This window comes from Aotus nancymaae, unplaced genomic scaffold (genome assembly GCF_030222135.1).
Source record: "Aotus nancymaae isolate 86718 unplaced genomic scaffold, 86718_ANA_hifiasm-v0.15.2.pri h1tg000008l, whole genome shotgun sequence".
NCBI classification, from domain to species: domain Eukaryota; kingdom Metazoa; phylum Chordata; class Mammalia; order Primates; family Aotidae; genus Aotus; species Aotus nancymaae.
The window spans coordinates 56,181,198-56,207,553 of NW_026988419.1; the positions used below are offsets into that span (position 1 = coordinate 56,181,198).

Consider the following 26,356-nt stretch of genomic DNA (forward strand, 5'->3'; position numbering starts at 1 on the left):
TACTTTTAACTGGAAAGGGTTCAGCAGATTTTACTTAATTTTAATGAAAAGAAGAGGAACATTTCTTGAAAACTTGAAAAATGAATTTGACTTTAAGTGAACAATTTTAATTACATTGCTGATAAAATGAGATGAGTGATCAAATAGTTTTAGAGGAAACTGTCATAGTTTATATTTGTCATAATTTAATCAAAATTATAATTATATAATAATATTGATATAAAACTTTAGAATTACTTTAGTGGCAGGCAATACCTTTGAAAAAGAAATACTTTTTAAAAATAAAAATATTATATTCTACTTGGTTAACAGTTATGCTTCATTGTATTTCTACAGGGGAGCAAATTTTACTTTCTGACAATGCAGCTTCTCTTGCTGTGCAGGTAAATATGTGAATAATGTAACATCTTTTTCACCCCCTAGGTGATTTGCATCATTTTGAGTTGCAATTATATTTTTCCCCTTGTAGAAAGTCTGATACTATATGTTTAGATTTTTTAAATATGATTTACCGTTATATAATATTGCATAATTTTATTATGCAATATTATTCAGTTAATTGTCAGTATATAACAAACATAAAAATATATATTTTTTTAGAATCACTTTTATATGCTAGGCACATTCTGTGTCTTAGCAGTTGTTTTGCTTTTGACTGGATATTACGGTATTGATTATTTGGGGTGATACGTTCATTTGTGGACTCAAAATTATTTTCTAATTAATTTGTAAAGGTTTTATTTATCACATATTTTTAAGCATTATTTTGCTCATTGCACTCATTCTAGCTTTAATCCTTCTGGTAATCTTGTAGCAGTGTTCTGGTTCTCTAGCCACTACTCATATATTTATTGATTACATAAGTGTTTATTATCCCCAAAACCATTTATGAAATGTAATTGCTCTTCAAGTTGTATATAACATTTGTATAATCCAAAAAAAGCTTAGTAGCCCTGTAAACTTTAAGCTGCATTATAGGAAGAATAGGATACTTGGGGATAGTTTGTTTAAAAAACAATGTTTATGTAGGTTATGGAATTATAATATAGTTATCCAAACATTTTACATATTTAGCTGCTTTTTACTTAGCTTATGTAGTTTAACATAGGACTGAGCATGCAGACTGTTTGTTGTATGAATGGTTTATAAGTGTGGTGAAAGCAATCATGCCTTGATAACCAATGTGAAAGTAAAGGATTTGCTGTGTATAAAATAATATTTTCAGTCTTTATATTCTTGGAAAGACAGCTTCAAGGCACTGTGAATATTTTAGTTGAAGCACTGATTCTTAACCCTTTTAAAATTGCTATTTTGGGGATAACCCTTTCAGGATCTGGCAAAAGCTATTGAACATTTTTTTTCCAGAAAATATAACCAGGCTATTCTGCATGTGGTTTCAGTAGGTTTACTGATTTTTCTGCAGAAGCTATCTGGATCCCCTAGGAAAATCCCCTAAAACTGCATAATAGTAGGTGCTATTCTGCATGTGGTTTCAGTAGGTTTACTGATTTTTCTGCTGAAGCTATCTGGAACCCCTAGGAAAATCCCCTAAAACTACATAATAGTAGGTTAGGAAGTGCTGAAGTAATATTCATCAAAGAAAGGTATTTTGGGTAGGGAATAGACAGCGGTTTTCTACTGGGCAGCTCTTTAGTACTCCCCCAACTGCCATTCTATGACATTTGACAATGTATAATTGTTTTTGCTTGTCAAAACGGTTGAAGGGTAGAGTGCTGTTGTCGTCTATTGGGTAATGCCAGAGATGCTGCTAAAAATCCTACAATGTACAGAATAGTTCTTGCACAACTAAGAATTATCTAGCCCCAAATGCAAACAGATTGGTCAAGGTTGACAAACCCTGGAATAGATGGATTAGCCAGTTTCCAGTACAAACCAAAATACCAGTATATTACCATTTTTAAAAATTAACTTTTTAAATAATCTGAAGGGGGAAAAAATAAATCTTAGTATGTATTTTATTTGTTAATTCTATTTTTATGATTTCTATTAATTTGCTTTCTCATGGTTTCTCAAATCATAGTTGCAATTAAAAATAAAACCAGAATGAAGGACCTTTTACAGTGTAGAATTTTCCTTAACCATTTCAATGTTTTTAATCCTACAGTATGTCACTTTGATGATAAATTAAGCAGCATATATTAAAATTTCTTGGTTTTCTTCAATAATCTTTGGCTTGACAGCTGATAGTAGCCATGACTATAAATGTGACTTTTCCAGATATCTGATGTAAACTTTATGGAGTAATTTTCTTCTATATAGTGGACTAGCATTCGTTTAAAAGAATCAGTTAAAGGCCTACATTTGATGTACAAAATTGCTCAAGACAATGTGGCAGGTATCCACAAACTGGATTATTTTATAGAAGATACCAGATATCAAACATCAGGTATTTTAATAGTCTGCCAGTTAGGCCATTAAGAAATTTAAATTTTACTTAACCCATAAACGTGGTATTTATTATACCCCTAAAACTAAGTGGTTAGATCTTTTTGGACTCCAGGAACTTTTATGATTTCAGTTTAAAAATATTTTTTTCCTCTTGTAGCTATTTTCCCTAAGATTTGCTTTTCTTCATTCTCGTATGTTGAGTATAGTGAAGTATTAGTATAGCGTGTTTCACTGGTCCCTTGAGCTGAATGTGTGTATATGCAGTATTATACACACATACACACACAAGAGAGACAGAGAGAGAGAGCTATCTTCCGTTCTGTACTTGTGCTTTGAAGGACTTATGCTTATACTGGTTGGAAAAAAGAACTTTGATAATAATTCTCTGTTACTATTCTTTCTTACCCCCGAGTCTAAACCAGCCGTCTAATAAATACACAAGTATTGGCCACATTTGTTATTTGAAATTTTCTAGAAGCCTCATTAAAAAAAGAAATAGGTAAAATGTATTTTAATAATATACATTATTTTATCCAGTATATCCAAATATTATTTTAATATGTAATCAATACAGAATTTATTAGCAGGACTTTTTTCATATGAAGTTCAAAATCTGATGTGTATTTTACACTTACAGTACATCTCAATTTTTGCTAGCCACATTTCAAATGCCCAGTAGTCTTGTGTAGCTAGTGGCTCTTGCGTTAGACATTGTAGTTTTAGAATACAATATGAGCAAATACATATATACTCCCCAAAGTTTTGGCAAAAATTGTTTTATTTAGTAAGTTTATGTTTATTGATTGAGTATATGCTGTCTTTTATAGAAGATTCCAATTGGCATCTGTTTCAAATACAGCAAATTCTAAATAGAACTCTTTCAAGTTTGCTCAAATGTAAAATAGAGATGTAATAGAAGCTATCGTAGGATAGGATTGAATATGTTAACATATTAAATATGAGGATTGAATATGTTAACATATGTAAAGCACTTAGAAGAGTACCTGGCATATTGTAAATATGCAATGAATGTTGGTTATTACTTCCTTCTCTCCTAATTCTTTGAAAGAAATGTACATATTCAGTGTCAGTAAGAGGAATGAAAGTTTGCAGGCTTGATAATACATAATTAAAAATAAATGTTATATGTAAGAATCTTTTCTGGACATATTTGTGTTTATGTGTACATTGATAATTTTTGTAATTATTACCAAAAAAATTAATATTGAATGCTTTCATCAAACAAAATTTTGTTTTATTAATAATGATATGTTTTAAAAATATTTATTGAATACTTTTATTATATAAGACACTGTACTGAGAGCTTTTATGTGGAGCATTGCATTCAATCCTTCCCATGACCCTAGTGCACAGTACTATTATTATCCTAATTTTAAAGATGTGGAAACTAAAGCTTAAAGATGCTTCACCCACATTCATAGAACCCACAGATTGTGGAGATAAACAGAAAACAACAGCAACATTGGTTGAGTGCCACCTGTGCTTGTCACTGTGCTGAGCTCTTAATTCATATTAACATATTTAATCCTTATAACAACAATATGAGGTAAGTGCTGTATAATGTAGGTGTCATAAATAATCCTTTCACACAGCTACCCTATGAGTTAGATACTATTATTATTCCTATTTTCCTACAGATTAGGAAGGTAAGGCAGAGAGGTTAAACAGTGGGCTCAAAGTTACATAAATAGTACTTGGCAGAGCTGGAATGCAGATCCAGAAAGTCTGGATTGGCAATCTACACTCATAATACTTTGCTGCATATTGATCTAGTACAGTGATACAGATCTTTGAAGTTTTACCCAATAGTGAGTGAACATTTAATCACAAATTATTTCTGACATTTCTTAGTAATTATATCTTATGATTACTCATTTACATTAAGGAGTAAAAGAACGTGTCTTAGCTTTTGTATCTTTGAAAAGGGATAAATATAGTGTTAATCTCTATAATACTGTGAAGCTCAAGTTAGGTAATAAATGGGAAATTCTTTTGAAAAAGTAAAAGGAAGAGGAATGCAAGATGTTGAATGCAGAATTAGTGCCTATTTTGACTTCAAAGATTTATGTACATATTTTGTGAATGTCTTTTTTAGAAGTCCAATGTGCATCCATTATGCAACAGACTTTCTAGTTAAGTTTTAGAAAAAATTTTGCTTAATATATGTGAAGGCTATTCAAAAAAACTGGTATTTCTTTTTTGTATGGCTCAATCTAGATATTATAAAAATTTGAATTTGTTTTTTAGAGTGTTTCAAACTAGGTAATCTTACTTTGTCCTACTTTTTACTTCAAGTAAGAGTAGCATTTAAGCTCAGGTGAAGGAGAATGTCCTTGTTCCATTTAATGTTTTTATTTTTCTTTACTCTTAATAAATACTTTATCTCTTAAAAGGGAAGATGACAGAAAAAAATCTATTTTCTTTCTGTTCAATATTGTATATAATTTAAAAGTCAGCATTTTGCGTTGTTTTGTTGTTGTTGTTGTTGTTGTTTTGTTGTTTGTTTGTTTTTTGAGATGGAGTCTAGCTCTGTCGCCCGCAGGCTGGAGTGCAGTGGTGTGATCTTGGCTCACTGCTGGCATGATCTCCGCTCACTGCAACTTCTACTTCCCAGGTTCAAGTGATTCTCCCACCTCAGCCTCCTGAGTAGCTGGGATTACAGGTGTGCACCACCACACCCAGCTGAATTTTTCATATTTTCAGTAGAGATGGAGTTTCACCATGTTGGCCAGACTGGGCTTGAACTCCTGACCTCAAATGATCCACCTGCCTCAGCCTCCCAAAAGTGCTGGGATTACAGGTGTTAGCCACCACACTGAACCAAAAGTGAGCATTTTTCTAGACTCCATTAATGCTGGGCCGTGAACACTACCATTTCAGATCTGCTGATACTTAGCTGACCCTTGCATTTTCCTTTTAGCAGATGATACTTTCTAGATAGATGTATTAATTAGTGGTTAAATAATAATATCCAAATGTTGTGTGTGGGAAAAGACAAGAGAGGAATATCTGTCTGTCTTTTGAGGCTGCATGTTGATTATTGCCTTTGAGAAAAAATTATGAGTGTGAAAATATAGCTGCTGTAAATTTGTCATGTCATTCAAATGGCCATAGTAGATAGCTACCTGCAGAATTTTAGAGGAAGGGATTTTGAATTTTCAGTTTGGTTGGATACATTTTGTTTTAAACAAATTGTTCAGGGTTTTATGCTGTTTTAAAGCATCAGTTTAAATTTGATGCAAATAGAAGTAGATGACATGAGTGGATATATTTTAACAGATACTTAATAGAATATTTTATGAAAAACATTAAAAAATCGACAAAACTTTATTAGTCTCATGAAGTATAAAATTTTAGGTTTCAAAGATTTGTACATTCCTCTCAATTTGATTGTCCTCTGTAAGATGAGGCTTCTGAATTCACTTTCAGGGTTAGGTGAAGGAAAGAAAACCTAAGGGATAAATGGAATTTAGTGATCATTTATGAGATATGGAGACTTGTAAAATCCTTTTCAGTATTCCAAACAAGCAAAATGGAGGCTGCAGATGTTTCTTTGATATCACTGAGTTTAAATTCTTCAGATTGATTGTCTTATATTACATTGTTATAGTTTGTATGCCAGAAATGTTAAAGCATTTTGGTGATTTATGCTTATAAGACCTGGGATTATTTCAGTGTATAAAATATCGTCTTTATCACAATAATTGTGAACTTAAATTGCAAATAGAATTTAGCAGGTTAAAAAACAAATCTCAATATTAGTTTCTCAACACTTAAATGGTATGGTGTATATAAAACATTAAAATTAGTCAATGTAGAATTTGTAGAAATGAATTGTATTCAAAATAGAATTAGGTGGCTATTAGTTATTTTTAGTAATTAGTGAAATACTATAAACTGGTTATAAAGGGTAATGGTTTACTAATATAAATATTCATATAAATATTTAACTTAGCAAAAATTCACACTCCTGCATTTCTGAGACATTGCAACTTAGAATATCAACTCTGTACTTTTTTGTTTAAAAAGTAAATAGCAAGCAGGATTTTAAAATTTGTTGCTGTTGAACAGAACAATAAAGGTATAGTAATAAGACAGAAAAACAACAGCCTATTTTTTTAAGCAAAAAAGCTAGAATTCTTCATTATTAGATATACAATATCAACATAATTGATCTAGCAGCATTTTATTTGAGCTGAAAACACACTTAAATTTGAGGCCATATACTACCCTGTGTGAGTGAAACATCTTTCATATAGTTCTAAGATGAAATTACCCTTGAATGAATAGCATCTTCATTTATCTTCAAACCCCTTCTGTGCTTTTAGTGAATCTATTCTTTCAACATTCTACAACAAGAATTACATTATACCATTATATCAGAGTATTTCTGTGGTGTGAAATAGATTGGTTTGGAAAGTGAACCTGGCTTTGCTATAAATTATATTCACAGGTATAAAGAAATTTGTTATTTTGTTTAAAATAGTCACAAATATAATTAAGGTCTTAATTTATGTTAAACTACAAATATGGCTATTACGGTAACTGGATTAGGAACTTAATCTGTCACTTCAAGAATGATACCTAACACTTTTCATTTGTAACCTTACATACATTATTTCAATTACAGGGTCTGCAGCTGTTTGATATAAAAATGAATTATTTTGTAGATAGATTTGTTCATGGTTTTTAATTTTAAAACATGCCTCTTCAGTAAGGTAGAAAATAATTCTTCAGTTGTCACAAATTTTCCTTCGTGTCTGGTTCAAAAAGGATATGAATTAAAATTCACAATCATTTTTGTGTCCTCAAAATGGCATTACATGCTTGAGAATAGTCCTTAGTGAATTCTTACATAAAATAAGTCAAATTTAATTATGAAATGAATAGAAGCTTTGTCCTAAAGAAGAAAAACCTGAGGTCTGCTGTCTAAGGATAGCTTTACCTGGTTGGACTGAAAATGGATTGCTACCTAGCTAGAATTTGAATATCTTAGTTAATGTGGCTTACATAAATTTAGAAGCTGTGTTTATAACCCCTTGAATTCCATGGTATTTAATCAGTGTAAAGCATCTAATTCTTTAAAAACTTATTAAAGGTAATTCTTTAAAAATTTGAATTACTTTTATGTTTTTATTGGCAAGCAATGCTGATTTTATTGCTTAGTTGCAGCTAAAGAGAGTGTGCTATATATTTAACTTGGGCATTTTGCTTTGGAGTAAAGAAGAGGAAAGAAGACAGTTGGTGTTGCTCATTGGCAAGTGTTTCAATATTGAGTTACTATTAGTTAATCAAAAATAAATGAATATATTTTATGTTCCTGACATCTGCTAGTTCGTCCTAAGAATTTTAATTTTTTTATTATTTTTCTCAGTTGGGAATTTTTTTTGTCTGTAAGTAACAAAATTTTAAAGCATTCATTATAGGAGCTCAGTAAAAGAGTAATTTTTTTCCTTTTCTCCCCAGTTGTTCATTGAGCGCTAACTACGTAACTGGTGTTGTGTTAGGTTCTTGGGTTAGAAGAATTGTTCTTTCTGTACCTTTGACTATTTTATAACTCTTGCTTAATTTTGACCCTGCAACTTTTTATGAAAGTAATAAACAAGATAGACATGGTCTATGTGTATTAATGGAGCTTATAGTTGTGGGAGGAGGGGCTTTTATCAGTTCATTTATCAGTTTTATCAGTGTGTTATTTATATGTAATTCTCACAGGGAAAGCTTATATCTTTTTATATTCTAGTTGTGTTTTTTGTTGCTTTCAGAAAGAACCTGGTTTTTTTCTATAACTGTCAGATGTTGATGTATCTAAAATTGACAGATATTCCAGGAGTAGTTTCTAGGTGAGAGTTTTATTAAGGAAGATCACAGTCTATGAAGTGATGTCTTCATATATGCTATCAAATAACATTTCATATTTTTAGGTAACACATTCACTCTCTTTAAAGCTTTTTATGCGTATTGAATTGTGGTTTCTGACTTCTGCATAGGTCATTATTGTTTTTAAGTTGAATTCCTGTTACTGTTTTCTAAAGCAATATCAACTTATTGATATTTGTAACTATTGATTTTTAAAAATATTTCTGAACTTAACAGGAGTTACATCTAACTTTTTAAAGCAGTGAGCTCTGCACCCATAAAATAACCAAATGCTAATTTTTGCTATAGTTTACTAGCTTTCTGTGAATTTAAATATGTTTACATTTATTTTTAGGAATATCTATGGCTTGTTCATTAAGCAAATGTCTATTGAGACTTTATTGTATGCTGAGAACTAAAGTAGTAAACAAGATAGACATTGTCTATGTGTACTACTGAACCTTATATGCTTCGGGGAGGGGGTCCTTCTACCAGTTCATTTATCAGTTTTATCAGTGTATTTGACTCTAAAAATTAGTCATAAAGTCAACATATCAATATTAAGATATCTTTACTTGTTTTTTTTTTTAGAAAAGACTATATTATATATGTATTGAAATCATAAATCATATATTCACTATTCTTTTGAAAAATGCTTTTGGGCCAGGCACAGTGGCTCATACCTGTAATCCCAACACTTTGGAATGCTGAGATGGGTGGATCACCTGGGATCAGGAGTTTGAGACCAGTCTGGCCAACATGACAAAACCCTATCTTTACTAAATACAAAAAATAAGGTGATACATGTCTGTAATCCCAGTTCCTCAAGAGGGTAAGGGAAGAGAATTGCTTGAGCCTACGAGACAGAGGTTATGGTGAGCCGAGATCGTGCCACTGCACTCCAGCCTAGGTGACAGAGTGAGACCCTGTCTCAAAAAAAAAAAAAAAAAAAAAAAAAAGAAAAGAAACCAATATATTTACTTTTTTCTATAAAAGAATTGGGTTACTTTTTGGCTTTACATTTAGTTTTGCTGATTTCCTCCAACATTTCTTTCTGGAATATTATTAGTTTATTTGGGATTGAAGACTTGAAATTAGATATGTATAATATTTGAGATGTTTTATTGTATTGATTTTCTTATTAATGTTATTCTGTTTACTTGCTTTTATTAATTATAAGATCTACGTGCTTACTTTTAACATCCTGAAGATTGGGCCATAGTTGCTGAGATTTTAAAAGATTCAAGCTAACAGTGGTTCCTTCATGTGATACTTCTCAGTAAATTTTCAGAAGATTATACTGCTATTATGGGACAGCTTCTTATCTTCTTAATGTTTCTTATTTAACCAAGAAGTTAAATTGACTTTTCAATTTTTAAACTTGGTGGTGGGCTATAGATGCAGGAAGCCAAAAAGACCAAAGATGAAGACGGTCCTTGATTATATTGTTATTCTGCATAACATCTGTAGTTTCATTTCTTAACACCTTGATAAGTATCATACCTGCAGGAAGTGCTAACAAATAGTATGTTGATTTGTAGACACACCTATTTATGTGGTTTTCAAAGCACATGGCTGTACTCTTAGCAATTCTAGGCCTTTGAAAAAAAGGGTAGAGTTGTCTGCTATTCATTTCTTGTCAGAAGTCTGTCCAAAAAGTGATAGAGATGACCATCTAAAGACTTCTAAGTCCCCTTCCTTCCACCAAAACCTGCTCACCCCACAGTTATTCCTAGCTTGGTAAATACCAGTTCCATCTTTCTAGTTGTCTATGCTAGAAATTTTTAGTCATTTTTGGAGTTCTTTTTCCTATATCCACATTGAGTTATCAGCAGAACTTCTTGAGCCTCCCTTAAAAATAGAGTCAGAATCTGACCTATGACTTTTATGACTCCCACCCTGGTCCAGGCCACCATCATATCTTGCCTGGATCATTACAAAAGCCTCCTAACTAGTTTTCCTGCTTCAGTGGTTCTGCTCTCAACAGTCTATTTCTGTATAGTTGTTTGTGTCCTTTGAAATGTTCGGTAATAATCCAGCAATCCCCAGCTGAACACCTTCTAATGATTTCTTGTCTCACTCAGTAGAAGCCAAAGACCTCACAATTACCTACAAGGTCCTAATTGATATTTTTGGTTGCCTCTCTGATCCCATCTCTTAGTATTCACTTCCTTACTCCCACATAGTCATACTGGTCTTGTTACTGTTGCTGAAACATAGTTAAAGCACAAGCCTGCTTCAGGCCTTTAAACGTGGGCTGTTCTTCCCTTAGGTATCTGCATGGCTTGCTCCCTAACTTTATTAGGTTTATGATCAAATGTTACCTTATTAGTGAGCCCTTATCTTACTACCCTATGTATAATTGCCATACCTTTACACTAGTTTGTATTTCTAAGTAGTAGTAATTACCGTGCATATTTTATGGTTTATTTGCTTGTTACCTGTCTTCATTGTGATATAAACTCTACGAGGAGTGAGACTTTATGTTGCCTGCTTTTCCCAGTAGCTAGGGCAGTTCTTGATACATAGTGGGTGCTCAGTATATATGTGTTGAATTTATTTTTGTAGGTACTCAAAGTTATGTCTTTCTGGCAAGTTAGCTCGCCAGGAAGTTTCATAGTGGACCAAATAACTTTTGTAGGCCTTTTTGAACTATATTTTAATGTTCTGCTCTAGGTCATTAGAAGAAATAGCTTCACGAAAAGCAATTTTGCATTTGGTGTATGTCGTCTTATATAATTCAGTAGCCCTTATTGAAGATTCCAGATGAGAAATGTCTTTTGGAATTTAGTATAAGAAATCCAGTTGAGGAACAACCTTACTCTTTACTTTTTGTTTTTGTTTGACTTTTGTTTTGACAGGGTCTTAATGCCCTTCACCCAGGCTAGAGTGCAGTGGTGTGATCACGGCTTACTACAGCCTCAACCTCTTATGCTCTGGTGATTCTCCCACCTCAACCTCCCAAGTAAGCAGGGACTACAGGCGCACACCATCATACTGTCCAATATTTTTGTATTTTTAGCTGAGATGGGCTTTTGCCATTTTGTCCAGGCTGGTCTTGAACTCCTGGGCTCAAGTGATCCACCTGCTTTGGCTCTTTGGGATTACTAGTGTGAGCCACCTTGCCCAGCCAACGTTATTCTTTTCTGAAGCCTACAAATATTCCATTGATGGATGCATCACAATTTATTTTAACTAGTCTTTTATTGATGGGTATCAAGCTATTGTTATAATTATTATTTTGCTGTTATAAATAGAGCTTAAGTGTGAATAGCCTCACACATATCTGGTATAATTTTATACATATATTTTCATATTATATATTTGTAGCAATACCATTTCTAGTCAAAGGGTATGTACATCTAGAATTTTGATAGGCCTTACCAAAATGCCCTCAAAAGGTCACATCGATTAAATATTACAACCAGTAGTTGAATATAAATTGTGTTTTGGATTTTGACTAAGTAGATTTTTTTTATTTAAAAGCTTTTATTTTCAGAAGTTTCTGTTGCTTTGTTTACAAAAATTCACATGACTGAAACTAGATGTTATTGTTTACATATTCATATGTGTTCATTTATTTATTCATCTGGTAATTGTTATCTGCCTGTTACGTATCAGGCACATAACTTCTTTCCTTCCTTTTTCTCTACCTTCCTCCCTCTACACCCTGATCTCTGTTCTTTTTTCTCATCTTAAGATAGTGATACTTGTACGTACCTTGTAGGGTAAAGTACTTGTGCAAGTACTTGGCATATAGTAAGTGCTCAGTAAATATTCACCATTATAATTTTTCTGTGAAGTTGTCTTGCTCTCTGCATTTTTGTTTCCCAATTCCTTTTTCTGTGGTTTGTTTTGGCTCTGTATTTTGTTTGTGGCTTTCCTCAAGTATCTGTTGATCTCTGCTAACCATTTATAGTTAAGAGTGAGGCACTAAAGAGATGAGATACTTTTTTTTTTTTTTTTTTGAGACGGAGTTCCGCTCTTGTTACCCAGGCTGGAGTGCAATGGCGCGATCTCGGCTCACCGCAATCTCTGCCTCCTGGGTTCAAGCGATTCTCCTGCCTCAGCCTCCCGAGTAGCTGGGACTACAGGCATGCGCCACCATGCCCAGCTAATTTTTTGTGTTTTTAGTAGAGACGGGGTTTCACCATGTTGACCAGGATGATCTCGATCTCTTGACCTCGTGACCCACCCGCCTCAGCCTCCCAAAGTGCTGGGATTATAGGCGTGAGCCACCGCGCCCGGCCGAGAGACTTTTTGACATGTGGATGTCACTGTAGATTGATTACATATTGAGTGGTCATTTTTGTTAGTCACTATTCCTAGCCCATCCCACCCCCAATAAAATCATCAATATGTAGTTTTTTTTTTTTTTTTTTTTTTTTTGTCTCCAGAGAGACATCCTGGAGTGATATCCTGTGTTTGGGAGCTGAGAGGGAGAGGGATCCCGTGTGGATCTCAGTACATGTGTATGCTTACTCTTAACTTTGCCTCTTTGAGAGTGATGCCTTACCCAGTGCCCTCTGCTGTTTGGGTCCCTCTAGTTCAGTTTCTCCAGAGAATAAACCTTTGTCTCCTGCTAGACTGGGGGAGGGGTAATTGTCTGATGCTTATGTAGACTTTCATCCAATCCTTTATTTGCTCTCCTATATCTTACCTCTGCCTCTGTGCTACTTGGTGCTTCCAATTTGGGAATCTTCCTAGTTTCTGTGATGTAAATATCTTGATATTCTCCTGTGCAAATTCTTAGGTTTCAGCTTCCTCTGCTCTCTGCCCTGCTAAGTCTGCTTTCTGTCTTAAAAAAATGGGTTGAGGATGTGGAGAAATAGGAACACTTTTACACTGTTGGTGGGAGTGTAAATTAGTTCAACCATTGTGGAAGACAGTGTGGTGATTCCTCAAGGACCTAGAAATAGAAATTCCATTTGACCCAACAATCCCATTACTGGGTATATATTCAAAGGATTATAAATCATTCTATTGTAAGGACACATGCACGCAAATGTTCATTGCAGGACTTTTTACAATAGCAAAGACTTGGAACCAACTCAAATGCCCATCGATGATAGACTGGACAGGGAAAAGTGGCACATATACAACATGGAATACTATGCAGCCATAAAAAATGATGAGTTCATGTCCTTTGTAGGGACATGGATGAACCTGGAAACCATTTCTCAGCAAACTGACACAAGAACAGAAAATCAAACACTGCATGTTCTCACTCATAGGTGGGTGTTGAACAGTGAGAACTCGTGGACACAGGGAGGGGAGCATCACACAGTGGGGTCTGTAGGGGAGAACTAGAGGAGGGACAGCAGGGTTGGGGAGTTGGGGAGGGATAACATGGGGAGAAATGCCAGATATAGGTGGTGAGGAGGAAGGCAGCAAACCACACTGCCATGTGTGTACCTATGCAACAGTCTTACATGTTCTTCACATGTACCCCAGAACCTAAAATACAATAAAATATATATTTTAAAAAAAATGGGTTGATATCTCTTGTCTGCTTTTGTCTCCTCTGCTATTCTTTATGTCTTTCTGGGCATATACTGTTTCTATTTCTTCATTGTTATTTTAATAGATTTTTTTTAAAGGTTGTAGAGATAAATGTGTAAATTTAGCCCTTCATGTTTAACCAGTTATTGATGATCTGGTAATACTTTTTTTTCTTTGAATTTTTTTAAAGTAATAAACCCTACCCCTGACACCCTACCCCTTCAAGTGATTTTTTTTTTGACATTATGAATTCAGTTAATGTATTCAATATGTTGAAACTACATCAAACATATAGTCTTAGAAATCAGATACTGCCAATTATGTTCTGTGTGCATGTACATGTGTGTGCATTTAAAAAATTTCCTACCAGGTACTCACTAAATTTATGTATAAAGAATGGGTGTAATTTTAATTCATTCTTTAAAGAGTTCTTGGTTTTCACCTGTTAATACATTTGCCTCATCCTTTTAGCAATTGGAGTTGCTCAGCAAATGAGTAATCTCTAATCTCCCAGAAACTGGAAATAGGGTATTTAATGCGTCACCATCATTAAAGGTTGATTGTATCACTTGCAGGGTTTTTGGACCCTGTGCTATTATGCAGATTTTATAAAACAATATTTATAACTTACAGATGATGTTAGTCTCTCTTGCTAAGGTCTCCTTTATGTACTGGTTACTGTTGTTATCTATCCATGCTATCTGATAGACATCCAGTAGACATCATCACATCACACTGTGATGATGGAAATGTTCTGAATCTGTGCTGTCCAATAAATGTAGTAGCCACTAGCCACATGTGCCTGTTGAGCACTTGATATGTGGCTAGTGTGACTAGGGAACTGAATTTAAAATTTTATTCAAACAAGGAGCCACATGTGACTAGTGGCTACCATGTTGGACACCATAGTTATAAAATGTTAGTCTGATAGGTTGTGCTAAGTGTTTTATTCAAATTATTTTATGTTGTTATTAGTTTGAAGGGAATAGTTTGGAATAAAGTATTCAACCAAGGAATAAGAGGTAGCTGAGTTGTTCCAAGTTCATTATTCATTATTATATTTTGAAATACATTTTTCTTTGACTTCCATAAGAATAAAAATATGCAGATTGCTATTTCAGAATTGAAAAGAAAATATGTTTTAGGTGACTGTGCCATGCCATGTATTTTGAGCATTTTTATGTGCTGATAAGATATTGAAAATCAAAGTGGAAGGTGAAATTGAGCCTCTCCAGTGTTTTCTTCCATCTTACAAGAGAAAGGAGAAGTACTGTTTAAATCAAACCTTGCTATTGTTTTAGAGTTTTATTATTGAAAATAGTAATGGTAATGTTTTGGTTTTGCTTTTTTTTTCTCATGATCATAGCTCACTGTAACCTTGAATTATTGGTCTCAAGCTATCCTTCTGCCTGAGTAGCTGGGACTATAGGTGACTGCCACCATGTGCTGCTATTTTTTTTTTTTTTTTTTGAGATGGAGTCTTGCTCTGTTGCCCCAGGCTGTAGTGCAGAGGTGCGATCTTGGCTCACTGCAACCTCTGCCTCCCAGGTTTGAGCGATTCTCCTGTCTCAGTCTCCTGAGCTGGAACTACAGGCGTGTGCCACCACGCCTGGCTAATTTTTGTATTGTTAGTAGAGTCAGAGTTTCACCATGTTGCCAGGCTGGTCTCAAACTCCTGACATCATGATCCACCCGCCTTGGCCTCCCAAAGTGTTGGGATTACAGGTGTGAGCCACCGAGCCCAGCTCTCAACTAATCATTGGCTGACTAGACTAATGCTATCAGTTGAAGTCTGTAGTAAGTTGAGTGTCATTTAAAAATTTTTTTTGTAGAAATAAACTCTCAGTATGTTTCCCAGGCTGGTCTTGAACTCTTGGCCTCAAGCAATCCTCCCTGCTCTGCCTCTGGAAGCACTGAGACTGGCCTGTTTTTGCATTTTTGAAGTTTGGATGAAAATGATTTGTGACACCAAACTTCTTTTTGAACTACATATTAATTCAGAAAATTTCTTTTGAATCAGGGATGAAGAGTAATTGTGGTAAATGTTCTCAAATTAATCTTTGACTAACTAGAATAATGCTATCAATTGAGGTCTGTGGTAAGTTGAGTGTCATTTAACTGGTAAAAATTGTCAGATATTTTTTACAAAAAAGTAAGAAGCATGGGTTTTGGGAGTTGAAGGTTGCAGTGAGCCGAGATTGTACCACTACACTCCAGCCTGGGTGACAGAGTGAAACTCCGTCTCAAACAAAAAGAAGCATGAGTTTGATTGTAGAACATTACAATTCTGTTTTTTTTTTTTTTAAGTGAAATATAGCATTTTGGAATATTAATTAGTATAGTTACCACTATGCATGTAGTTTAGCAAAATATACCATATTTACTATTTTATACAACATTATTGTTAACTAACAGTTGAATATTATTCAGGCCTTTGAGAAGATATATTAGTTATTTCAAACTCTTTTTTGTTCTACTGAAGGCCTCAGTCCCTTCTTAGTTTCTCATTCTCAACAAATGATTTATTCTTCCATTTCATAAAATACGAGCACTGATGTTCTTGTTCTTCTTTCTTGTCAACTTGAAGTCATCATCACTGATTCCCCACCACCTCTTGCGTTACAGTGGAAAAAGTGTCTGTTCCTGATAAAAACAGATCTATCCATTTCTCCAGTTAAGTTCTTATTTATTCTCTTTTTACCTTTTTCTTCTTTTTTTTGCGACAGGGTATTGTTGTATTGCCCAGGCTGGAGTGCAGTGGTGTGATCATGGCTCACTGCAACCTAGACCTCCCAGGTCCAAGCAATCCTGTCACCTCAGCCTCTTAAGTAGCTGGGACTACAGGTGTGCACCACCATGCTCAGCTAATTTTTAAATTTTTTTGTAGGAATGGGGTCTCCCTGTGTTTCCTATGCTGGTCTTGAACTCCTGGCCTCAAGTGATCCTTTTGCCTTGGCCTCCCCAAAAGTGCTGAGATTACAGGTGTGAGCCACTGCCTGTCCACATGGATCTTGTATATCAGTTATTTCACCTGTTTCTTGTAATTTCAGCCTATCTCCATTTTTTTTTCCTTTCTCCTTTTGTTTTAATAAGCTCCACTCTTCTCCAGATGTAATAGAAGGGAAGCAAGCCTTCTCCCTTCTTCCTTTTTTTCTAATCCAGGCTTTTTGAAAGAACTGTTCATATTCATTTTCTCTTAATTCTTTCCTTGCAAGCCATGCTTTGACATGATTTTGATCCATGTTGAAGTTTGAGAATCACCACCCTACCCTATCTTTGTGGGTCAGTCAGGAAGCTCACTATTGTTGCTGTGAATTGTAATCACCAGTTATAGGTTTTGGAGGACTGTTAGTTTCTACTTAAACAGACACAGAGAAATCAAATTCTGGTGGGGCAGGATGGTGTTTAAACTTACAAATCATAACTAAGTGAATTAATTAAGCTTAGGTTTGGCAGTGAATGACAGAAACTCAAAATAGTGGTAGCTTAAAAAGATAGCTCACTTCTCATATAAACGTGGGTAATCCAGGTCTGGTAAATACATGATTATCAAGAACCTAGGCCTCTTTACTCTTGTTGCTCTACCATTTGCAACACTCAACTGCTACTTCATGGTTCTGTTTGGCTGCTGTAGCTATAGCCATCGTTTTTACATTCTGGTCAACAAGAAGGAAAAAGGAGATACTTTCTTCTTTTAAAGAAACTTCCCAGCAGTTGTCCAGACCTTTTAGTCCAGTTGGCCATACCCAGTTGTAAGGGAGCCAGGAAAATAAAAGTTTTTATTTTAGGCAGCCTTGTGTGCAGATATAGGTTCTCCCACTGTAGGGAAAGGGGAGAACATATATGGCAGGGATAACAGCTTCTGCCACAATAAACGCTTGGGAGCTTTGGTTGGCTCAATCAGTAAACAATATTGCTTAGTAGTGCACCATGAGAGGTTAATTGTGGGAAAACGAGCGAGATTGGGGGAAGGACAACAGAATTGGAAAAATTAAAAATCTCCCCCTTGGCACTCTAAGAGATTCCATCTACTTGGGTAGATCAGACATGCACACATAAGTTACAGAGCAATGTAAGAATCAGAGGGTATAACGGGGGGAAATCAGACTCATGTGGGATTTAGTTTTAGTGGCAAGCATCCCTAAAGGACTAGAATTTTGAGAAAACAGATTAGAAGAAGAGAATTGACATACATTTGGATAAATGGAGTTCTTTGTACATGATATTAGTCACTGTTCAGTACTGTTACCACTTAACAAGAGTCTTAAGACTTATTTCTAATCTAGAACTGAGGAAGGAATTATAATAAACCTATGAGAAATCTCTATTGAGTAAAATTATAATATCCTTGTTAATTTTTTAGTTTATCTTATCTTACCTTTGACTGCTAGTTATAGTACTTTCATAGATAAAAGATTTGTTTTCCAATTTGTATGTGCTAATTAGAACCATTATAATTTATGACTTCCCAATTGAATAATTGAATGATTTTATAGAAATAACACGGTAAATATTGTGAGTAGAGAAAAAGCCAAGAAGTAGAAGAGCGAACGGGGGAGTGAGTTTTGAGTACTGTAAAAAACAGTGGGTTTGGCAGAGTTCACTGGTGTTTAAAAATGAACTAACGTGATATAGTAATACAGTTTTGCATTTTTTTACTTAATATTATAATGTGTACATTTTTTCTTGTTGTGAAAATTTTTCAAAAGCCTGAGTTTTAAAATCGATTGTATAGCATTCCAGTTTGGATTTACTATAATGATTTACCCCGTACCCTTATTGTTAGACATTTAAATTGCTTATAAAATTTTTGTAACTATGAACAAAGTAAAGATAAACTATTTAAGTCTTTAAAAAGTGAATTAGTGAGCACAGAAGCTACATGTTAGAATATAGAGTATTACTGGAGAGAACGTTGAGGTAGCAGAGATAGTATTTTGAGTTTTCCTCTAAAATAAGGAAGATGATGATCCTATAGAAAGTAGTGGAATGAAGCAATTAAGAGCTTATAAAATTTGAACTTTAGTTGTCTACTTAAGAAAATTAAAGCAGTATATAGTATTGCTGGTTTATATAAACTAGTACAGTAACATAAATGTGGGTAATTTACATTTTCTTCCTTAGGTGTACATATGTACTTTATGTTTCATATATTTACTGATATCTAAATCATACTGATTTTTTTTTTTTTTGAGACAGTCTCACTCCGTCACCAGGTGCCAGGCTGGAGTGCAGTGGCACAACCTTGGCTCACTGGCAACCTCCGCCTCCCGGGTTCAAGCAATTCTCCTGCCTCAGCCTCCCGAGTAGCTGGGACTACAGGCGCGCGCCACCATGCCCAGCTAATTTTTTTGTATTTTTAGTAGAGACAGGGTTTCACCATGTTGGCCAGGATGGTCTCGATCTCTTGACCTCGTGATCTGCCCGCCTCAGCCTCCCAAAGTGCTGGGATTACAGGCGTGAGCCACCGCGCCCGGCCCATACTGATTTTTAAGTAGTGAAATGACATTTTATTTTTGTTTGGAAAACAAATCCTTCACTTTAAATTGGTTCATTGTTTTCTAATAGAGTTTTGTAGTATGAAACTGTTCAGTTTAGAAAATAAATGCATACAAATTTCTGTTTAAATATGCATATGCTTTTACTGGGCTTATTGTATATCTCTTGATTTACAGGCCTTTTTGCAAATGTGTAATTTGCCTATCAAAGTAGTTTGTAGGGCAAATGCAGAATATATGTCTCCATCTGGTAAGTGTGTATTTTTTTCTTCTTTGTTAATATTATGGATTGATAAAATTATAGTGATAGTCCAGTTTGTATCTACATGTTAAAATGCCTGATTTTTTTGTTTACCCTTTGAAGAATCTTTCCATGGTTTTAGAAAGTAACAATTGCAAATTTGACAATCTTGGGGTTGGCATATCTATGCATTTCAACTCTGGTCAGAGATGGTTACTGACATTTGTGGAAATAATTTTAATAGTAAGGGAATTGTTTTAAATAGTAAATGTTAAGGAAATTCATGATCTCAGATTTCCCTAGTCTTAATGTATATAAGACTTTCCTTTTGAGAAAACAAATTTTAGTAATAATGAATCCATTTATTATTCAACACATTTCTCTAAATTATATTCTCCCATAATACAGGCGGAAAAAGAGAGATTGTAGAAAAATTAATTTGTCATTAGATCTTGAAGTCATCACTGAATTTGTTTTCTAATTATTTTTTCTAATGCTTTATTTTAACAGGTTTTAAGATTCTTTAGCCTATTTTTTATGATCAGTATTATCTTTCTGTCAGTAGATTACTGTTTTAAATAAATAATTCAAATAATTTTTAATATAAAAATGTGCTACAAAGCTGATAAATAAATGTCACATATATAATTGCCGTGGATGTTTATTGTAATTATGATTTTGTTGGAGAAATGATAGCAAATAGAATTATTCCTTTTTGAATAAATCATTAAATATAACTGATTGGTATAAGTGTGTAACATTGCTTTTTAGAGAGACATTTATCTTTTCATTTTGGTATGGTAATTTAAGAGTGACTTGTGTTAAACTTTTTTCACCTTGAGTTCTTAAGTGTGGTAGTAATTGTTAAAAGATATGAAGACACCCCCTTTGTACATACTGAATATTCTTTTATATAAATTTATATGGTTTTAGGGATTTATGAATATACATTTAGAAAACATTTCCATAAAATAATTTCTAGGCTTATAAACATAAACATATTTTAGATTCTTGGAGGCCATTCATTGACTCATTTTTGTGTTGATTTTAAACATAGGTTTTTATGAACTACAGAATTCTGGAGAAATAAGTTATATTGTGTTCTGTCCATCCTTTTCCTCTATCTAGTCATACAAAAAGAGTTTATATATTTATGTACAAAGGTTAGTAATCTAATACTAAAGTTCAAATATTTGGCAAATGAGAAATCAGTATAGTTCATCTATCTGTTTCCTAAAAGTACTTAGTGTCACTTAGGTAGATATCTGTTTTCTTTTTATAGACTGTGCAAAGGACTAAGAGGTAGATGAGAACAGCATTTTCTAATAAGATGTTTAAATTTCATCATATCTCAGATTAGTATTCTTTTTCATTTAACGATTTGAGATGATCAGGGAAATGTTTTTTATTGTATTTGCTTCTTTGATCTTGTGGTAGATTTTTAAAGCAGAGAGCATGGAATAGTCAGAAGACCACTTGGTTTAAACTCTTATTTCCTGAAGAGTTGGAAATCTTTAAACCTTCTGTGACTTTGTCACATATTAACTATTTCCTTGAGAAATTTCAGTTCTCTGAGCCTCAGTGACTTTATCTATAATATAAGGGAGTTGGGTTAGATGACATCCAAGTTCCTGATTTTTGCATTCTTTGAGTCTGCCAACTTGCTTGGCAACATATTCTTGCTTTCTTTAGAAATAAAAATTTTAAAAGTGATTATTCTGTCTAAGATGATAACAAAGCCCTCAGTTTTCTTATATGACCTTTGTTTGGTACCAGAAAATAACTGTCTTACTGTGTTTTTGCCTGATACCTGCAATAATAAGGATATAACATTGGCTCCATTGTCATTAAGCAGGCTAGTGACAGAAAACATTATTCGCTTCTAATTTATCTTTATTTTTATATATCTCTTAATATTTAGATATATATAAGACGAATACTCAGTTGACTGTCCACACTTCTTTCTTGCTTCAGACTTGACAATGCTCAATGTATTTTTAAGAAAAGAAATAAAATACCCTTTTTTCCCAAGAACCTGACACTGGTGATTAAAAATGAGAAATATGCTTTGCTCTAAAAATATTGTACTCCCAATACTCTTTGGTCTAGGTACTAAATAGTTTTCATTCTCAGATCATTTTATCTCAGGGGACCTGTAATAATTCTGGTAGTATAGTAGTTACAAAGATTTTATCCCAAGTTAAAAAAACAATATGGCCTAATGCTTAACCAGATAAATCCTTTTTCTTTTTTTTTTCCTTTTTTTTTTTTTTTTTTTGCAAGATTTATAAACCAATAGAAGGAAGGAATGCAGAACTGGCAACAGGGAAATATCTTCTCAATACATCTATTGAGTTGTTCCCTTTGTAATGTATGTTGTCCTATGGATGCAGATGAAGCTTTTGTTAGGGCTGTGCATTTCATCCATTACTCCTAGGCTGACTGAGCCAGAGAGGAGTGAATCTGTTGAAAAGGAGCAGGAAGAAGCCTGCTGTTAGTGTGAACTCTATTTGAACTAGGTCTGACAGCAGGTTTCATTCTTTAGCATTTAGAGTAGACCCTTGCTATTTGGAGATTATTTTGTTCTCTCATCTCTAATAATTCCATCAAATATTAGTATTTGTTAAAGTGAAACATTTCCTTTTTAATGTGGCTATCTTTTATAAATATATAGAAGCTATCTTTTATAAATTTTAGAAGCTATCTTTTATAAATATACTATTATTTTTTCCCACATGTTGGGAACATACTCTGTATTATAATTCACCAACTAGCATGCCTTCCAAGATTGTTAATTCTTTTAATTCTTTCTATTTTAAGTCAAAGACATTTATTAATATACAATTACTTGCTTGAAATGTTAATCTCAATGGATATCAAAGACTTAAGAGATGTAAAAGGATTTCCTAAATGTAGTTTACAATATAGATTGATCACTGTACTCTGAAAAGAAAGCCCAGTTAAATTTCTTTGAAATTTATCAGTGGTCATGTACCAGTGCCCTGGCTTGGTTCATGTAATTTGGATAATTAATGTTTGCTGCTATGTGGTAATATGTTCTTGTTGGCTCTGAAAACAGAATGTTGTGTGATCTGTTATATCTAAATGAGAACTCTAGAAATGAATTTACTTGTTCTCCTTTTCTAAAATTGGTTAGTAATCAGTGTTTAAAATTTATCATTTAATGTACATATCTAACAAAAATTTTCAAAAATTACACTTTTATGAAATCCCTATTAATAAACATCGTATCTGAGTTTTGTGAGTTTTTTTAATTATTATCACAAACTTTAACTTACTGAAAGTATTTTTATACTTTTTTTTTCTCTCAACAGGTAAAGTACCTTTTATTCATGTAGGAAATCAAGTAGTATCAGAACTTGGTCCAATAGTCCAGTTTGTTAAAGCCAAGGTAATAATAAAAGATATTAAATGCATTTGATCATAGTTACTAAGTCATTCATCATTCTTTAATATATATTAGCATTTACATTGATTTCAACCTAGTTTTATAAAATGCCAATGCAAACTACTGGAAAATAATAAGGTGTAAGTTAGTATTTTTTCATAATATAATGGCAAAAGAGATAGCTTTTTTCTTTATTAATGTCAAATTTATTAAAGGTATGTAATTTTAAAATGTAGTCTAAAGAGATGGTTTGATCTTTACAAAAGGGTAGATAATTTCATAACTTATGCTTGTGAGAACTGTGGTCATAAATGAAAACTATTAGGTTTTGAAGTCTGGCTGACCTTTGAAAAGGGAGATAAAGGATATGTTTGAAGTTGAATGTATTTGTCCATTCTGATGATTCTGCTTTTCATTTATTCAGTTTAGATTTTAATAGTTTTTAAGGAACAACTCCCATTAACGGTTTTGGAAACATCCTTTCAGACTTTTCTTTTTGCATATATGGAAAAACCTAGATCATACTAGTATGTGTTATTTTGCAACATACCTTTTAAAATCATAAGTAGTCTGGAAATTCTTCTATATTAATAGCTGTAGATATATATCATCCTTTCACATTGTTGTATAGTATTCTACTGTATTGGATATATTATTATTATTTTTTCTTCAACACCCTCCCCCTGTATTGATATATTATAATTTTATTTACTCAAATTTATTGATGAGCATTTAGGTCATGACCAATTTTTTGCTATTCTAGAGTACTAAGATAAATTGTCTTGTATGTATACCTTTGTACACTGTCTCTCTCCTTAGAATAAATTCCTAAGAGTGGTATTGGGATGTCATAGGTTATGTCCTTTTTTTTTTTTAAGATGGAGTCTTGCTCTGTTGCAATTTCAGCTCACTGCAACCTCTGCCTCCTGACTTCAAGCGATTCTTCTGCCTCAGCCTCCCGGATAGCTGGGACTACAGGCATGCGCCACTAATTTTTGTATTTTTAGTAGAGACGGGGTTTCACCATATTGGCCAGGCTGGTCTCAAACTCCTGACCTCGTGATCAGCCCACCTCCACCTCCCAAAGCGCTGGGATTATAGGCATGAGCCACTGCTCCTGACCAGGTTATGTACTTTTTAAATCTCGCAATAGACTGCCAGATTGAACTAAATGTTATACCATTTTATGTATCTCCTAGTTACTATATTGTATTAGAATTTTTAAATAAGTGGGGGTTTCCCCCTTATTTTTACTAACAGTATTTTTTTCATCTTTGACCACACGTCAGTCTTTTTGGCATTTCCTTTATTTCTAATAAGGTTAATTTCTAAAACAAGGTTTGCTAATCATTCTGTGTTTTTCTTTTGTGAAGTAATTGATAATGTAATTTTCTCTATTGAAAGATACAATAATGAAAAATAAGTACATACTAATATAGTGATAACAGAGTATTAAATATGCTTTTATGTAAAATAATTTTTAGGGGACATTTTGGAAATTTAATTCATTGTATAGTTGCATGTTATATTATTGGTAAGATAACTGAAAGTGTTTGTACATTTAATATGATGTTCTTTTAAATTTTTTAAAATTCCCTGTAGGGTCATTCTCTTAGTGATGGGCTGGATGAAGTCCAAAAAGCAGAAATGAAAGCTTACATGGAATTAGTCAACAATATGCTATTGACTGCAGAGGTAAAATACTAGATGATACGACTTGAAAATAAGCTTTTTCTCTCATTCTCCTAAAATAGAATCATTCTTAGGGGTTAAAGTTACTGAGAAACGGGAAAAACAGTCAAGTAATTCTAGAGCAGGGATGGCTACCTAAATTATTTGGTAACATTATCTTTGAACAAAATACCTGACATTTTCAGTTCTAGTTTTTCTGTTTATAAAAAGGGGTGATTCTTGCCTACTCATTATTTTACTTTGGCCTTTGGAATTTACTTAAATAATAACTGTAAAACACTTTAATGGTATTCAGACATATATTGTGTGGGTAAAAAATATTTTTATAAAGTATCATCATTACATTTAATAATTCTGGATAACAGCTAAGGAAAACAAACCCCTATGCGTGTGATTTATGAAATTAGCTTATAAAAAATTGCCTTGGCAAGAAATAACTTTCTTTATCCTTTTTCTCTTTGGTATTCTAAAGTTTAGTGACTTTTTTTTTGTTCCTAGTTGTATCTTCAGTGGTGTGATGAAGCTACAGTAGGGGAGGTGAGTGGTTCTGTAGCATTTATCTTAATTAAAATTTAATGAGAAAACACTTTTGCTCAGAATTGCAAGTCCCTGCTCATAAATGAAACATTGTGATTTATACCATTAGTGATACAGTTTTCACTTACTTTAATTTTGCTTGCACATACATTTTAGGGAAGCTGTATGTCATTGTTTGATATAACGGGTTGCAAAGTACATAAAAATTTATATATTTTTAAAGGGCATGGCTTAAAATTTTAATTTTTTAGATTGCAAGCTGTGTATTTTTTTCAGATTGCTCTATTTATGTTCTTTGAAAATATATTTCTTTTAGAATTCTATTTGTAAAAACAGGTATTGTTTTTAGGAAGGATCATCTTTTTAACAAAATCTTTTTGCTTTAGATCACTCATGCTAGGTATGGATCTCCTTACCCTTGGCCTCTGAATCATATTTTGGCCTATCAGAAACAGTGGGAGATCAAACGTAAGATGAAAGCTATTGGATGGGGAAAGAAGACTCTGGACCAGGTCAGTTCAGGTTGAAGTTGACAAAACCCTCAAGTTTTATACATTAAAAGAATCATTATTTGTATCGACACTCCTTTTAAAGAAAAACTTTTAATAATATAATATTTGCAAGAAAACCATTTGGTATTATTTTCACTAACATAATTTTATTTTTTAAAAAAATCACACATGCTTGATGTAAAGCAGATGATATACTACAGATAAATGTAAAAAAGCAATAAAACTTGTCTGAAGTCTCATCACCTAGAAATTGCCACCCTTAACTATTTGGAGAGCCTTCTTCTAGATGTTTCTTAGTAACATTTTCTCAAATAGGATAATATTATGTCTTTTACTGTATAACCTGAGGGTTTTTTTGTTTTTTAATTGAACAATACATTGTGGGCACCTTTTATGTCACTAAATATAGATCTGCAGCATCAGGGCTTTAAAAAAAAGCCCTATGAATACAGTACTTCATATATCCTTTTTTTTTTCTTTTTCTTTTTGCTGTTAAAGTAGCAAAACTTAAAAATACATATCTTGTCCACGAGCATCATTAAGTTAATTAATGTTTGTCTTTTCCAAGGCTACCCTTAATACTAGCCAGCCATCTCACTGATGCGTACCATTGGCCACAAGGGGGTTTCACTAAATGAATAGGGATAGAATAAATAAAAATCTCTCTCCACTAGTG

The 26,356-nt window shown here is 33.4% G+C and overlaps 1 protein-coding gene across 1 annotated transcript in view; it reads left to right on the forward strand.

Moving 5' to 3' along the window:
• MTX2 (metaxin 2) overlaps positions 1-26,356 on the forward strand; it is a 57,315-nt gene that overhangs the window by 22,768 nt on the left and 8,191 nt on the right. The window contains exons 3-8 of the mRNA XM_012471942.2: positions 337-383; positions 19,467-19,539; positions 22,866-22,942; positions 24,542-24,634; positions 25,130-25,168; positions 25,555-25,680. Of these exons, the coding sequence (XP_012327365.2) occupies positions 337-383; positions 19,467-19,539; positions 22,866-22,942; positions 24,542-24,634; positions 25,130-25,168; positions 25,555-25,680 (455 nt within the window). The remainder of the gene's footprint in view (positions 1-336; positions 384-19,466; positions 19,540-22,865; positions 22,943-24,541; positions 24,635-25,129; positions 25,169-25,554; positions 25,681-26,356) is intronic.